Raw genomic sequence first — 16,551 nt, 5'->3', positions numbered from 1 at the left:
TTTTTTCTGTTTACTGCCCTAAACATAATCCTTATCCACTATTCCAGAACAATGGAATATTCTTGAGGGGAAACAGCGTATTAAAAGTAACACTTGTTTCTTCTGCATCTGTCCACCTGACAAAGAAACAGTACAGGTGAATCTTTGACAAGGGACAGTGCATTCCAAAACAAGTAGGACTTCTTCCCTCTGCTGAATCCTTCTTGCAGAATATTCCATTTGCATCTGGAAGGCCTTATATAAAAACTTATTTCCTCACAAAACTAAACTTACACTCACTGAAACTTATGCTAGAAATATTTTCCAGTATACAATTTTTTTTTCTTTTTTTTAGCCCTAAAGATATTCCTTATCCACTATTCCAGCACAATGGAATCTTCTTAAGGGGAAACAGCGTACTAAAAGTCAGACTTGTTTCTTCTGCATCTGTCCACCTGACAAAGAAACAGTACAGGTGAATCTTTGTCAAGGAACAGTGCATTCCAAAACAAGTGGGACTTCTTCTCTAGGCTGAGTCCATCTTGTAGATTATTTCCTTTGTATCTGGAACGCCGGACTCCCTATTTTATTCTATGTTCTCAGCACCAAATATATTCCTGATCCACAAATCCAGAAAAATGGAATCTTCTGGAGGGAACACAGCGTACTAAAAGAAGTCAGACTTGTTTCTTCTGCATCTGTCCACCTGACAAAGAAACAGTACAAGTGAATCTTTATCAAGGAACAGTGCATTCCAAAACAAGTGGGACTTCTTCCCTCTGCTGAATCCTTCTTGCAGAACATTCCATTTGCATCTGGAAGGCCTTACATTAAAAGCTTATTCACTAAACTATACTAAAACTCAACTGAAACTTATACTAAAAAATATTTTTCCACTATACATTTTTTTTTTATTTTCTATCTTTTTTTTTTTTTTGGATTTTAATTTTTTTGTGAGTTTACAGAACTAAACTAAAAAATTCAACTGAAACTTATACTAAAAAATTCAACTGAAACTTATACTAAAAAATTCAACTGAAACTTATACTAAAAAATTCAACTGAAACTTATACTAAAAATATTTTTCCTCTATATATATAATTTTTTTTTTATCTTTTTTAATTTTTTTTTTTTTTTGGATTTTTAAATTTTATATATTTTTTTATCATTTTTTATTTTTTTTTTTTTGGATTTTTAATTTTTTTATTCATTTTTATTTTGGATTTTTTTTTCTAAGCACTAAACTGAAAAATTCAACTTAAAATTATACTAGAAAGTTCATCTGAAACTTATGCATTTTTTTTTTTCCTGTTTACTGCCCTAAACATAATCCTTATCCACTATTCCAGAACAATGGAATATTCTTGAGGGGAAACATCGTACTAAAAGAAGTAACACTTGTTTCTTCTGCATCTGTCCACCTGACAAAGAAACAGTACAGGTGAATCTTTGATAAGGGACAGTGCATTCCAAAACAAGTAGGACTTCTTCCCTCTGCTGAATCCTTCTTGCAGAATATTCCATTTGCATCTGGAAGGCCTTACATTAAAAGCTTATTTCCTCACAAAACTAAACTTACACTCACTGAAACTTATGCTAGAAATATTTTCCAGTATATAATTTTTTTTTTTTTAGCCCTAAAGATATTCCTTATCCACTATTCCAGCACAATGGATTCTTCTTAAGGGGAAACAGCGTACTAAAAGAAGTCCGACTTGTTTCTCCTGCATCTGTCCACCTGACAAAGAAACAGTACAGGTGAATCTTTGTCAAGGAACAGTGCATTCAAAAACAAGTGGGACTACTTCCCTCTGCTGAATCCTTCTTGCAGAATATTCCATTTGCATCTGGAAGGCCTTACATTAAAAGCTTATTCACTAAACTATACTAAAACTCAACTGCAACATACACTAAAAATATTTTACCACTATATATATATATTTTTTAATTTTTTCATTTTTAATTTTTTTTAATTTTCATTTTTTTTTCATGTTCACTGCACTAAACTGCAAGGATCGTTCCTTTACACATTACGACATCCTTAATAATAGTGTTGATGTTGATCCCTTCTTGGTCCTTGATTGTACTGACGATCCTCTTGCCTTCTTGGGCGTCCTTGGTCGTACTGCCAACGCTGTTGGTTCCACTGCCCTGGCTGATGCCTTGTTGGTTCCTGACGATACCGGTGATACCAGTGATCGTATTTCTTCTCGTGGCGTAGCTCTTCGTCGTAATCTCTTCGGTTTCCTTCGTCCACTAGAATAAGTTTAGCGTTGACCACCTTTTTGTACTTCTCCTCGAATGCCTCCTGTAGGAATGCGGGTTTGTCCCGATGTCTGTCTGGGTGGAACGCCATAGACAGGTCCTTGAAGGATCTTATAATTTCTGCCTTTGTGGCTGTCTGTTCCAAACCCAGAATCTCATAGTGACCCTTTTCTTCCCATTCCTTCTGCAGTGCTTTAGTATCTTCAATGATTTTTAGAAATTTCTCTGATTTCTTAACCTTCACCGTTTCGAAGTCCTTCAAGGCTGCGTCGAAAATGCCAAGTTTGACGAGGTGCCTCCCTCGTAACATGTACGCTTTCCATCCTTCCAGACCTTTCTCGATAGCCATTGAACAGTCCAAAACAATATCCATATGAGGAGGCTTCTCAGTGGCAGAGTTTGCTTCAGCCCGAAGGACATGCAGAAGAGCTGTTTCTTCTTCGTAGTGCGTCTCCATACTCAAGGCTTCGGTGAAAATTTCTACCGCTTCTTTGTACCTGTTGTTCATCTGCGCAAATAAGCCAGCCATCAATAAGCTTTTCCTCCTATGTTCATCATTATTCTCAGCTCTATGAACTTCGGCCTTCTCAGCTACCAGCCTCTCGTTTTCTGCCTTCAGTTCACAAACGACACTTTCCAGTTTATTCAGTTGCTCCATGTTGTTAATATGCGCCTTTTTCATTTCTTCTTTTTCAGTTTCAAACTTCTCCGCAATCATTTTCCGTTCCATTACCTCAAGGTCTTTAATTTTGCACATAAATTCAAGTTTTTCATACTCTTGCGTCCTGTCAGCTTCAAGTTTCTCTCTTTCTTCCTTCAATTGGTCAACTTCACGTTTCCATTTATTGAGTTGGTCCATTTCCTCATATTGATTGGTTTTCACTTTCGCATTTTCTTTTCGAAGATTTTCCAGCAATTTTTTAATTTTCCCCAGCTGAATTTCTTTTTCAAAGCATTCCGATTTCAATTTATTTTTGTCTGTCTTCAGTCCCAAAACTTCTCTTTTCAATTTATTTAGGTTTTCTGTTTTCTCATTTTGACTGGTCTTGAATTTCTCATTTTCATTTCTGAGATTTTCCAGCCAATTCTTCAGTTTTTTCAGCTGAACGTCTTTTTCGACGCATTTAGCTTCTAGTTTCTCTTTCACATCCTTTAGCTCACAAACTACACTCTTCAGTTTATTCAATTGCTCCATGTTCTTAATATGCGCCTTTTTAATTTCTTCGTTTTCGGTTTCAAACTTCTCTGCAATCATATTTCGTTCCATTACCTCAAGGTCTTTAATTTTGCACATAAATTCCAGTTTTTCATACTCTTGTGTTATGTCAGCTTTAAGTTTCTCACTTACTGCTTTCAGTTCTGCCATCTGAATGTCTCTTTCGATGCATTCACATTCCAATTTAGTTTTTCCTGCCTTTAATTCATCAAATTCTTCATTTCTCTGATTTTTTTCTGACTTCAGTACTTCATTTTCGTTCTTGATATTTTCCATCAATTTTTCAAGTTCTGCCATCTGAATGTCTCTTTCGATGCATTCACATTCCAATTTAGTTTTTCCTGCCTTTAATTCATCAAATTCTTCATTTTTCTGATTTTTTTCTGACTTCAGTACTTCATTTTCGTTCTTGATATTTTCCATCAATTTTTCAAGTTCTGCCATCTGAATGTCTCTTTCGATGCATTCACATTCCAATTTAGTTTTTCCTGCCTTTAATTCATCAAATTCTTCATTTTTCTGATTTTTTTCTGACTTCAGTACTTCATTTTCGTTCTTGATATTTTCCATCAATTTTTCAAGTTCTGCCATCTGAATGTCTCTTTCGATGCATTCACATTCCAATTTAGTTTTTCCTGCCTTTAATTCATCAAATTCTTCATTTTTCTGATTTTTTTCTGACTTCAGTACTTCATTTTCGTTCTTGATATTTTCCATCAATTTTTCAAGTTCTGCCATCTGAATGTCTCTTTCGATGCATTCACATTCCAATTTAGTTTTTCCTGCCTTTAATTCATCAAATTCTTCATTTTTCTGATTTTTTTCTGACTTCAGTACTTCATTTTCGTTCTTGATATTTTCCATCAATTTTTCAAGTTCTTCTAACTGAAGGTCTTTTTCGTTGCAATCACTTTGCAGATTTTCCTTTATTTCTACTAATCTCCCCATTCCTTCAATTTGTCTTCGTAACTCGGCATTTTCAGCCATGAGATTTTCCAAGAGAGTAGTCCGATCCTCGTCTTCCATTTTGAGCCCAATTCCGTCCAACAGATCTTTGCATCCATGTTCCATTTCTGGAACACATTCTTCTAGAGAGTTGTTGTCCCCTCCTTCTCCAGCCATCCTCCTTCTAGCCAGCATAATTCCGCCCAAAATGACGGAAGCAGCGGCCATTCCGATGTAAAAGTTGTTTCCATAAGAAAGGACTTCTTCCTTCCTTTCTTCAAAGTCGAATCCGGAGAGAAGCTTGCCAACGAACCACGTTGATTTCAATTCATCTTTGAATCCTAATACTTCTCTCTCCATCTGGTGCAATCCCAGTTCGCACCGCTGTAGTTCCTCGCGGGCTTTCCACCAGCTCCCAATCCAAGGACAACGCTGCAGCCACCTGCCGAGGAATCCATCCTGAGAGGCGACTGCACGGCAGTTTTCAAAGCGCGGTGCCTCTGGGAGTAGCCACGAAAACCATTTGAAAACCACCGACTCCTGAAGAGTTTGCAGCTGTCCCTGAAGTTTTACCGTCATATCCTCGCATGCAAGAGTCTGCTCCTGAAGGGCCGATCCTGCATTTTGAGGCCAGACAAATCCTACTTTGTTTCCGATGATATCCTTAAACATTGAAATCGCTGCGTTCAATCTGAAAGCCATATTCAATGATACAGATCCAGTGACCTGAATTAGCATTATTTTGAAGAAATGGGGTTTTCCGCAAAACGATCTTTCTGTAGACTTTCATATTCCTGCAGACATTTTAGAATCGCCAACTCTATGGGCAGACTTCCCCTATATTTCTCTCCTCTCCATTCAGAATACGGTGTTAAATAATAAACAAAAATAATAAAAATAATAATAATAATAATAATAATAATAATAATAATAATAATAATAATAATAATAATAATAATAATAATAATAATAATAATAATAATAATAATAATCTTCGAAGCAATAGAGGAGCCTAGAGCCCTCGGAGACTTTCAAATTCCTGCAGGCATTTTTGAATCGCCATCTCTATAGGTAGATTTCCGTACGTTTCTCTCTTCACCTTTCAGAAGACGATGTTAAATAATAATAATAATAATAATAATAATAATAATAATAATAATAATAATAATAATAATAATAATAATAATAATAATAATAGTAATAATAATAATAATTTTCGGTGTAATATAGGAGTCCGGAGGCCTCCGGAGACTTTCAAATTCCTGCAGCCATTTTTGAATCGCCATCTCTATGGGTAGATTTCCCCTACATTTCTCTCTTCACCTCTCAGAAGACGGTGTTAAATAAAGAATCAAGAATAAAGAATAATAAATAATGAAAAATGAATGATAAAGAATAAAAAATAAATAAATAATAAAAAATAAAAAATAAAAAAATAATTAATTAATAAAAAAAAAATAATAATAATATCTATTAACTATTCATTTCCATATTTCTTTTTCTGGATTAATTACTCAAAAGTGTCCATAAAATAAGCAATTTACAAATAGTGACACTTTTGAGTAATCACTCAATTTTTTATTAAGTATATTTTGAATGTACAGTACATCAAATGTACGCTGGCATCACGAATTTCGTTTGCTTGACTATGTTGACAATGTCAGTTCGAAGTCGTTTGGTAAGGAAACCGAGCTATTTTCTTTTCATAACCCCTTCCCCCTTCCTCAACATATTTTGCTAATTATTGCTTTCCCAGAATTTAAATAACCACCTAATTACTGTACAAGAAGATGAGAACTGCAGGATTGCATTATTTTGGAGTAAATAAGAGCGTGGTGTTGTAAACAATTACCCTTTGTTTTTCAGTAAACACCTTTCTATAAAATACGTTTAGTGTACAATATAGAACTCTATTTTGGTAATGTAAATAATATAATCTTAAGACATCCTCAGCAAACACCTTTCTATAGAATAGATTTATTGTGCAATAAAGAACTCTGTATAATATATAATTTCAAAGACATCAAAATTGATGTCTTTATTCAAATCTGATGACGCCGGCTGTATAAGAAATCGAAACAAACCGAACAGGGACAAGTTTCCAAAGGATCGCTGATTCCTACAAGGACCCGGTTTCCTACAGAGCTATAATTACCTCGGCTACTCCTTCAAAAAACCAGTTCCCTGGCTGGAGAATCTCCTTGGTAACGCCAAGTTTCTAACGTAACATGTATGAAGTCCCTCTATTGCCTGATAATATCCGAAGCTGCAGCAAATGTTTTTAGGTTGAACAGGCTGACATTAAGTCTTTTTATAGTTTATATATGACATATATGTTTTGACGTTGTTACTGTTTTTAGAATGATTTATTGCTAATTTGTTCTCATCATTTATTTATTTCCCTATTTCCTTTCCTCGGTGGGCTATTTTTCCTTGTTGGTACCCTTGGGCTTATAGCATCTTGCTTTTCCAACTAGGGTTGTGGAGCCCTTAGGCTTACAGCATCTTGCTTTTCCAACTAGGGTTGTGTAGCCCTTGGGCTTATAGCATCTTGCTTTTCAAACTAAAGTTTTGGAGCCCTTGGGCTTACAGCATCTTGCTTTTCCAACTAGGGTTGTGGAGCTCTTGGGCTTATAGCATCTTGCTTTTCCAACTAGGGTTGTAGAGCCCTTGGGCTTATAGCACCTTGCTTTTCCAACTAGGGTTGTGGAGCCCTTGGGGTTATAGCAACTTGCTTTTCCAACTAAAGTTGTGGAGCCCTTGGACTTAAAGCATCTTCCTTTTCCAACTAAAGTTGTGGAGGCCTTGGGCTTACAGCATCTTGCTTTTCCAACTAAAGTTGTGGAGGCCTTGGGCTTATAGCATCTTGCTTTTCCAACTAGGGTTGTGGAGCCCTTGGGCTTACAGCATCTTGCTTTTCCAACTAAAGTTGTGGAGGCCTTGGGGTTACAGCATCTTGCTTTTCCAACTAGGGTTGTGAAGCCCTTGGACTTATAGCATCTTGCTTTTCCAACTAAAGTTGTGGAGCCCTTGGACTTATAGCATCTTGCTTTTCCAACTAGGGTTGTGGAGCCCTTGGGCTTACAGCATCTTGCTTTTCCAACTAGGGTTGTGGAGCCCTTGGGCTTACAGCATCTTGCTTTTCCAACTAGGGTTGTGAAGCCCTTGGGGTTATAGCATATTGCTTTTCCACAAGAGAAAGCGAAATAAGATAGAATGGTGTGCCAGAGTGTACCCTCAAGCAAGAGATCTCTAACCCAAGACAATGGAAGACCATGGTACTGAGGCTATGGCACTACCCAAGACTAGAGAACAATGGTTTGATTTGGGAGTGACCTTCTCCAAGAAGAGCTGCTTACCATGGCTAAAGAGTCTCTTCTACGTTTACCAAGAAAAAAGTAGCCGATGAACAATTACAGTGCAGTAGTTAACCTCTTGAGAGAATAAGAATTTTTTGGTAATTTCAAGTGTATGAAGAAAGAGCAGAATGTGTAAAGAATAGGCCTAACTATTCTGTGTATGTGTTGGCAAAGATTAAAGGAGCCGTAACCAGTGAGATAGGTTTGCAAATGTGTTACAGACTAACACCTAAAGACAGAACAGACACCTCACACGTCTCAAACTGTTGACCTAACCGCGCCAGGACTCCTCGCTACTGGGAGGAAGGACGCTGGTGACTGGCACAATACATGAACATACGCTACCAGGGTCTAAAGGAATATCAGGCAGGGCAGCTAATCGGAAGTACGGTCTTAGCCAAAGCAAAGTCCTTCAAAAAAAGGCAACCGTGTTTACCCCACACAAAAAGAAAAAAAAAATGTTGATAGAAGAAGTTGGACATTGCTTTTATGGTTTTACATTGAATTTCATCTTATTCTTTTTTAACAAATAATGTCGGCGGCAATGACCTTCGATGTTAGGATGCCAGAAAACTCAAAATCAATCAATCTATCACTGACATGTCTCTCTTTATAGTATATATATATATATATATATATATATATATATATATATATATATATATATATATATATATATATATATATATATAGAGAGAGAGAGAGAGAGAGAGAGAGAGAGAGAGAGAGAGAGAGAGAGAGAGAGAGAGAGAGAGAGAGAGAGAGAGAGGAGTAGTCATACCTTGATGAGAGGGGGGATGAATGTGTGTGTGTGTGTACATATCTATCTAAATATTTAGTAGTTGTGATAGAAGATCATAGTATATTTATGGCGAATTTTGTCGGCATGGTTGATATTACGAGGAGTGAGGATGATCTATTAACTAAAGAGGAGGTGGAAGAAATGCAAGATGAATGTGTGGAAATTAAAAGGTTACGTGAATGTATGTTGAATAATATTGAGGTAGAAGAATGGCCGTCTGATTTAGAGGTGTATAAGAGAGTTAGTAAGAGACTTATTGTGTGTAAGAATATTGTTTATTTTCTACATAAAGGAATGGATGAAGATATATATGTTCCTGTGTTTCCGATGCATGCAGCTGTAAGTATGTGTATGTTAGTGCATGACAGATATGGGCATATGGGTAAGAATAAATTATGGGAATGCATGCGTGAGAGATTGTTTACACCTGGGTTGAGTCAGATATGTAAGGATGTAGCGACTACGTGTGAAGATTGCCAGAAAGGGAAGTATCAGAGTGCATGCTAATCCGCCTGTTTTGAGATTACGTATGAAAGAACCATTTGAGATGTTTGTGATTGATTGTGTTTCGTTGCCTGTGACTGCGAGAAGACATGTGGGAATGATTGTTATGGTTGATCACATGAGTAAATTTACCTATGCAATACCCATCAAGGATAAACGGAGTGAGACTGTTGCAAGAATGGTTGGTCAAGTCATGTTGCCGATGTGTGTGTGTAAGCCTGTGAGAATGTTAAGTGATAATGGCCCTGAGTTTGTTAGATGGGAGTTTGAGCAGATGTTAAGAGAATGGGGTATTGGACATGTGTATTCGACTCCTTATATGCCAAGTGCAAATGGGTTAGCTGAACGGACTGTAAGAACATTGACTGAAATTTTGCGAATGATGAGTACATGTGATAATGATTGGGATTTGTATGTTGGTAGAGCGTTGTGGGCTTATAATGCAACAGTGCATAAGAGTACGGGTATGTCTCCATGTAAGTTTGTGTTAAATTTTGAAAAGATAGTAAGACCGAGGTTGGGTGTGTCGGAGGATGATAGAGATGTGTGGAGGAAAGCAAATGAGAGGTTTGAAAGCTTTAAAGTTGGTGAGAGAGTGATTAAAGAAGTAATTGAAAAGGGTAGAATGAATGTAAATAAGGTGCGTGATAAGTTTGAAGGTCCATATGAGGTGTTAGAAGTTGGTTCGAGTGGATTAAGTTATGTTTTGGGCAAGTTGTGTGTGGATGGTAGTGTGGAAAGAGTTAGGGCACACCACAACCAGTTGCGTAAATGGAAGGAGGTACCTGAGTATATCCAAGAGAATGGGATGAGTAAATGGTTGAAAAGGAACAAGTGTGAACCTAGTATGTATGAGGAATTAGGTCTAGAAGGTAAACAGTTGGTGTTAGTAGAATATATGAAAAGGAAGAATATGAGAGCTTTAAGTAAGGATGAAAGAAGGGGAAATTTTATTAGTAAAAGTGGGAATAGTAATAAGTAGGACAAGAGTGTAAATGTACAAGTGAGTGTGGAAGATAAATGTATTAATACAGATGAATCATGGCTGAGTATGAATGATACCTATAGTGTGTGTGGTTTTTCATTAGATGATGTAAAAGAAAGTATGACGAATGCGAGAGTGAGAGATAGGAGAATAATAAGTAGTATGAATGAATCTTTTATTAAAGTAGAAAATGGTTTTGATGAAATGGATGAATTGCTGACGGAAATAAGTGAGATTTTAGGGCCAGATGATAGTGAGGTAGATGGGATTGTACATGATATATTAGATGATAGGGATTTAGGTAGGAATGGTGTTAATGTAGCGAATGATTGTGATAAGGAAGAAGTGAATGAGAGAGTATATGGAGGACCACTTACTGGGAGCAGAGGTCCTGTTCCCGACTGCGACTGGGTTATGAAAAAAAATATTGTAAGTTTTGTGTGAGACGGATTTGGCAAAGTAAGGGGGGAGGAATGTGGAGGATTAATTTTTGTTTTATTTTTCTTTTTTTCTTTTGCCAAATCCAGAGAGAGAGAGAGAGAGAGAGAGAGAGAGAGAGAGAGAGAGAGAGAGAGAGAGAGAGAGAGAGAGAGGGGGGGGGATTGTGTTAGCGAGCGAAAGTAGTTAGTGTATCGATCGTTTGTGGTGAGAAAGACTGTTGGTTTAAATGAGATTGTTTATGTTTTTAGTTAGGTTACAACAGTGGTGAATGTCTTGGGTGAATGCTTATTTTGATTTGACTGCTGTAACCGTCAGTTGTGTGAACGCTGGATTTATTATTTTTATTACCAGCGAGGAAGTGATTATTGATTTTCTGAGTAAGTACAGTTTTATTTATCTTTGCTTGTCGTGATTGTGAATGATAGGAACAATTTATTATTCATCTTTGATTATAGTGCGATAGTTTAGTTAGCTAGGAGTGTTTGTAAGTATTTTTTATTCATTTTTCAGGCCGTAATTCCTCCTTTGGGAGAGAGTTTCCTCGAGTGTTTACTTGATTGTTGACGACTTGGCCTGTAACAGAACTTGATACGATTCCTCAGATTTATTTTGTTGACGACCTGGACTGCGATTATGATGATTTAATTGCTCTTAACGATTTTATTGATATTGATGCCATAATGACCCCGCCCGTATGAAGGATTTTCCGTCTGGACCACTGATGAATTAGATTGTGATGATGATGATGATGATGACTATGATTAATTAATCCCGATAGAGGAAGGGAGTGTGGCAGTTGGACTCTGGGTACTACCGTTTCCCAATAAGTTGTGGCAGTGGGCTGTGAAGGTCTCTGGGGCCTTGTATGGACAACGGTGTCCACATACTGTGATTATTATTTTAGTTGTGTTTTTTGTACTGTTTGTGAACGGTGTCGGTGTCGGGTTTGTGAGGGTTATTTTGAGTATTGGCGACGGTGTCCGTAGTCACACATATATTTACTGAATATTTTGTTTTTGAAGATTTAGGTTTGGTGATTTGTTTGTCTGTCTTTAGTATTAAGGTTTCGTGTATGACATTATTTTGGTTATTTGAATATTTTTAAGTGATTGTTATAGTTAATAAGAAATATATAGTTTTAAGGTTATGTTTTGTTTTGTTTTTGTCCTTTTGTTCAAGAGTCCCGCTGCTGATAACGTAAGGGGAAAGGTTGTATTGAGGAGACATTGGTCTGTTTAGAGTGATTCAAGGGGGGTGGGGGTTGTTTTGCAACATCCTGCCACAACATGACTGGACCCAATGATACTTCTACAGATCGTCAACATATACACGTTACTACTTACCATTCATTAGCGGTCACCTCTCCACGTGATGTTCGGACACAACGTTGTTTACTTTTACCTCAATGAATGTGTGAATTCAAGTCTGTTTTGAAAGTAAAAGCTCTCTCTCTCTCTCTCTCTCTCTCTCTCTCTCTCTCTCTCTCTCTCTCTCTCTCTCTCTCTCTCTCAACTTTCAGAGAGAGAGAGAGAGAGAGAGAGCGAGAGAGAGAGAGAGAGAGAGAGAGAGAGAGAGAGAGAGAGAGAGAGAGAGAGAGAGAGGGGGGTATATGAGCTGGCTATCCATTACTTAAATTATTTAATCATTAAAGCATTGGCTCATGATCAGGGCTCAGATATTTGGTTAATTTATAAATAATGCAATAAATTGTATAAAGGTATTCGGGCAGCTTTTAGATAGATGCCTAAAATGTAAATGTGAGGGCCTAATTAAATTTGTGGGGGGGGGGGGCGTTCAACTGCAAATATCAAATTGGAAGCTTTTTGTCTAGCGAAGAAATGAATAATATGAACAAAAACCAAAATTTCGCTGAATATTGGGAAAGTTAAGTAAATTACTCCAAAGGGGATTTATAAAGCAGCTGAGCAAAATCAATATTTCTATTATTATTATTATTATTATCATTATTATTATTATTATTATTATTATTATTATTATTATTATTACTTGCTAAGCTACAACCCTAGTTGGAAAAAACAATATGCTATAAGCCCAGGGGCCTGAAAGGGAAAACAGCCCAGTGAGGAAAAGAAAAATAAAGAACATTAACAACATTAAAATAAATATTTCCAATATAAACTATAGAAAACTTTTAACAAAAAAGATGAAGAGAAATTAAAAAGAATAGTGTGCCCAAGTGTACCCTCAAGCAACAAAACTGTAACCAAAGACAGTGGCAGACCATGGTATAGAGGTTATGGCACTGCCCGACATTAGAGAACAATGATTTGATAATGGAGTGTCTTTCTCCTAGAAGAGCTGCTTGCCATAGCTGAAGAGTCTCTTCTACTCTTACCAAGAGGAAAGATGCCACTGAACAATTACAGTGCAGAGGTTCAGCCCTTGGGTGAAGAAAAATTGTTTGGTAATCTCAGTGTTCTCAGGTATACAAGGACAGAGGAGAATCTGTAAAGAATAGGCCAGACTATTCGGTGTATGTGTAGGCAAAGGGAAAGTGAACCGTAACCAGAGAGAAGGATCCCATATCTCTCTAGTGGTAGTATCTGAATGGGTGACTGGTGCCCTGGCCAACCTACTTCCTACTAGAAAATAATCGACATAATCACAAAAAAACAAAGGCTAAAGTAGAAAACAAACTCAAACCTTTTGTATTGGTAGAATTTAGTCAAATTAAATCTATTCGAGAAACCGGAATATTTTTCGAGGGGATTTTGAGCTATCTAATGTATTTCGAAACGACGTTGGAGGGAAGCGAGAGGGATTCAGTAGCTGAATGCTAAGGGATTCCGGATCTATGCCAGACATCCTTTCTATCCTTAAAGAGAGTTATTCCTTCTTCTCGCTTCTTCTTCTAAGGAAACGAGAAGGGGACTACAATAAACGGCAGAATAGGTAGCATCCATCGTGCAGTGGCAAAATTGCAGGAAAGAAGAGATACCAAAATAAAGCAAAACGCGTTGCAGATAACAAGAGCATAAAGAGACAAATGAGATTAACAAAGCAAAGTGATATAATTGACAAGTGTCGAGAGACAATGGACGCAGGAAGGGAGGAATACTTGCTTGTGACGAAGGGGAGAATGCAAATGGACCATAGATTTCTGGCCTGCGAAAAGAAGGGGTCAGCCTTGTCTGGAAGGGAAGAAGTAAGACGACACAATGTGTACAAGAGGAGGAAGAAAGGAGAAGAGCAGGTTATGGTGGAAGATGAAGCGGAAATAAAATATCTTTATAGCGCTCGAGATTGTGCTACTAAACAACACGAGGCTTTAAAGTAAGTGAAAGAAGCAATGAGATTTCTAATTTATTATTACTAACTTTTTTGAAAGAGTAATATTCTAATAACATTATAAATAATTAATTCTCTAAATATGTTGAACAGATTGACATAAGTCTCTCTTAATAGTTTATATATGACATCTATTTTAATGTTGTTACTGATCTTTAGATATTTTAAATTCTTCATTTATTACTTCTCATATAGATTACTTATTTCCTCATTTCCTTTCCCCACTGGGCTATTTTCCCCGTTGAATCTATTGGGATTACAATATTCTTCTTTTCCAGGTAGGGTTGAAGCTTTGCTAGTAGTAGTAATAATAATAATAATAATAATAATAATAATAATAATAATAATAATAATAATATAATATAAAAGCTCTGGATCACAGGCAATATAAAACCTTCAACAAAACAGACACGCCATCAATAATAAATTCGTTATGGAGAGCATATTTGCAATTTCCTTGTTAATTCAAGATGGACCATTGGTTTGGTATTTATAGTGTTACTAAGGCTCCATCGAACAGCCCTGCTGATGGTATGTGTGCAATCCATAGCTCCAAACCAACCCCTCACACCTCCTCCACTTCTGTTTCATAATGCCAAAAGACCTCACGGATTCTTGTATTCTCAACGCCTCTGAGCCTGAACAGTTTCTCCCCAAAATAACATTTTTAGAAATTGCGTAGATCAAACTCATCTGGGTTAATTCAATTGCGTAATATCTGAAACTACAAAGGAAGTATTAATTCTAACGCCCAGCTGAGCACAGATCTGTTTGAACCTCACCACGAATTATTCCGTTTATAATTTTCTTTAATTGCATCTATTCACTTTGCAGGTAAAAGATTGATTATAGCAAATATAGGAGAGAGAGAGAGAGAGAGAGAGAGAGAGAGAGAGAGAGAGAGAGAGAGAGAAACTCTCTAGAACGGTCACACACTCTCACTGCCTTATCTTTTCGGGTCTCGTGTGACCCAAAGCCCTTCACGCTACACTCAAAATCTACTACGTCTACACATTTTTGTTTGATAGTTGCAGAATTGCTTTGCAAATGCTAAAGTTCTATTCCTTTTCAAAGGCTTTATAGATTTGGGCTATATAACATGGCGCTGGGGCCTGTGAGGCCATTCAAGGATCAAGTGCATCAAGGAAGAAAGGAAGCAAGAACGGAATTAAAGTAGAAGCATATAAAGCAAGTGCAGCGAGGAGCCTAAGGAATTCTACAAAGGTCTTTAACTAATTCGTACATTGCTCGGCACGATTCCCTTATATTATTTCTAACGAGTTTCCTTCTATCGTAAAGTAATGCACGTGTATTTTATACACGGTCGTACATTGTAAAGCGATTGGTCTCTCTCTCTCTCTCTCTCTCTCTCTCGCTAACTGATAATAGAAAAACCTCTTTAGGCTGACCATTGAATGTTTCAAATTGTTAAAGTTTTCATGTCGTTGTTATTCTCACCCATATGTATATAAGCTTGAAATGTCGTTTGATTAAACCAGTCATGTCCAGCCCGTCTTTCTGTTAAGACCCTTATCAGCCTCACGCCTCAACCAACGACCTCTACAGTCACTGACGCCTATCGGCTGCAGTTATGCTACTACCATTTCCGTCAGGGTGGTTGTCAGTGGCCAAAAAACTTATAAGAAGGCCATAGCTTGTGGTAGTGGCCTCCCCTGTCACTAATCTTTTCTTTTTACATGATGCAGGTAATGATATATACTTTTTTGGTGAATGCTGGTGCTTGCCGTTCCCTTCTACCAATATCACTCTAAAGGACACAACACAGTCATTCTAAACCTGCTGACGTCAACCATGTAGCTGCCAATGGAATCAAGATCCCCACCCATGGGTACGAGACATTCACACTATTGTTTGGGAACAGCAAATATCAATGAAAGTTTCTCGTTGCTGACATACCATTGCCAATAATCGGTACAGCTTCCTCACCTATTTCCACCTCCTGGTTGAAGTGGCACAACGATGTTTAACCAACGCAAACTCTTGCTCATCCACACCTCTTTGACCTACCCCCTCCGACCTCGAACTCCACATAAGCACACCCACGGAGGCCTACGCCCACCTCCTCACATCGTACTCAAAAGTCTTCCAACCAGAACTTTGCCAAATGCACTAGATTTCAGCCAAGCACGATACTTACCTGCATATCAAGATGATGGGGTTTGCCAAATTCAGGCGTCTGGCTCCAGATTGTTTGGCAGCACATTTAGCAGCTGCCAAGCCCATGGTTATCACCCCTACACATTGTCCTGAAGAAAAATGGCTCTCTGTGCTCTTGTGGGAATTACTGGCGTCTGAACATGCAGACAGAACCGAATCACTACCTCCTCTACAACATTGCCGACGTTACCTCCTAATGGCCCAAAGCGAAAGTATTCTCCCCTCTCGACCTCCTGCCGCGGTAATATGGTATCTAGTTGAAAAGGAATCAAAGTATTGTGCGAAATGACTGAAATATAGCTTGTCGCTTCTTTAATATTATAACCTAAACAGTGTAAATCACCAACCCCTACGTCACATGCACATCCAATTACTCATGTTTTGGCCTTCATAATACTGGGGCCACTTGTCAATGCCTCATGGATGGTATCTTAGGGATCTACCCTTCTGCGTATTTTATGTAGATGTCGTACTTGTGTTCTCTTCCTCCAAATAGGAACACCTAGGTCACCTATGCATCATTCTCGACCATCTACAACAGAATGGCCTTGTAGTCTGTTACAAGAAG

At 37.6% G+C, this 16,551-nt stretch overlaps 1 protein-coding gene across 1 annotated transcript; it reads right to left on the bottom strand.

Moving 5' to 3' along the window:
- Positions 1-2,020: 2,020 nt before the first annotated feature.
- Positions 2,021-16,049, bottom strand: LOC137645454 (flagellar attachment zone protein 1-like). The gene is made up of 2 exons (XM_068378259.1): positions 15,964-16,049; positions 2,021-5,096 (listed from the first exon to the last, which is right to left on the bottom strand). The coding sequence occupies exons 1-2, from the start codon at positions 16,047-16,049 to the stop codon at positions 2,021-2,023; spliced, it is 3,162 nt and encodes a 1,053-aa protein (XP_068234360.1).
- Positions 16,050-16,551: the final 502 nt, after the last annotated feature.

The sequence above is a fragment of the Palaemon carinicauda genome, chromosome 8, assembly GCF_036898095.1.
Source record: "Palaemon carinicauda isolate YSFRI2023 chromosome 8, ASM3689809v2, whole genome shotgun sequence".
NCBI classification, from domain to species: Eukaryota; Metazoa; Arthropoda; class Malacostraca; order Decapoda; family Palaemonidae; genus Palaemon; species Palaemon carinicauda.
This window is presented reverse-complemented; position numbering and strand designations above follow the sequence as displayed.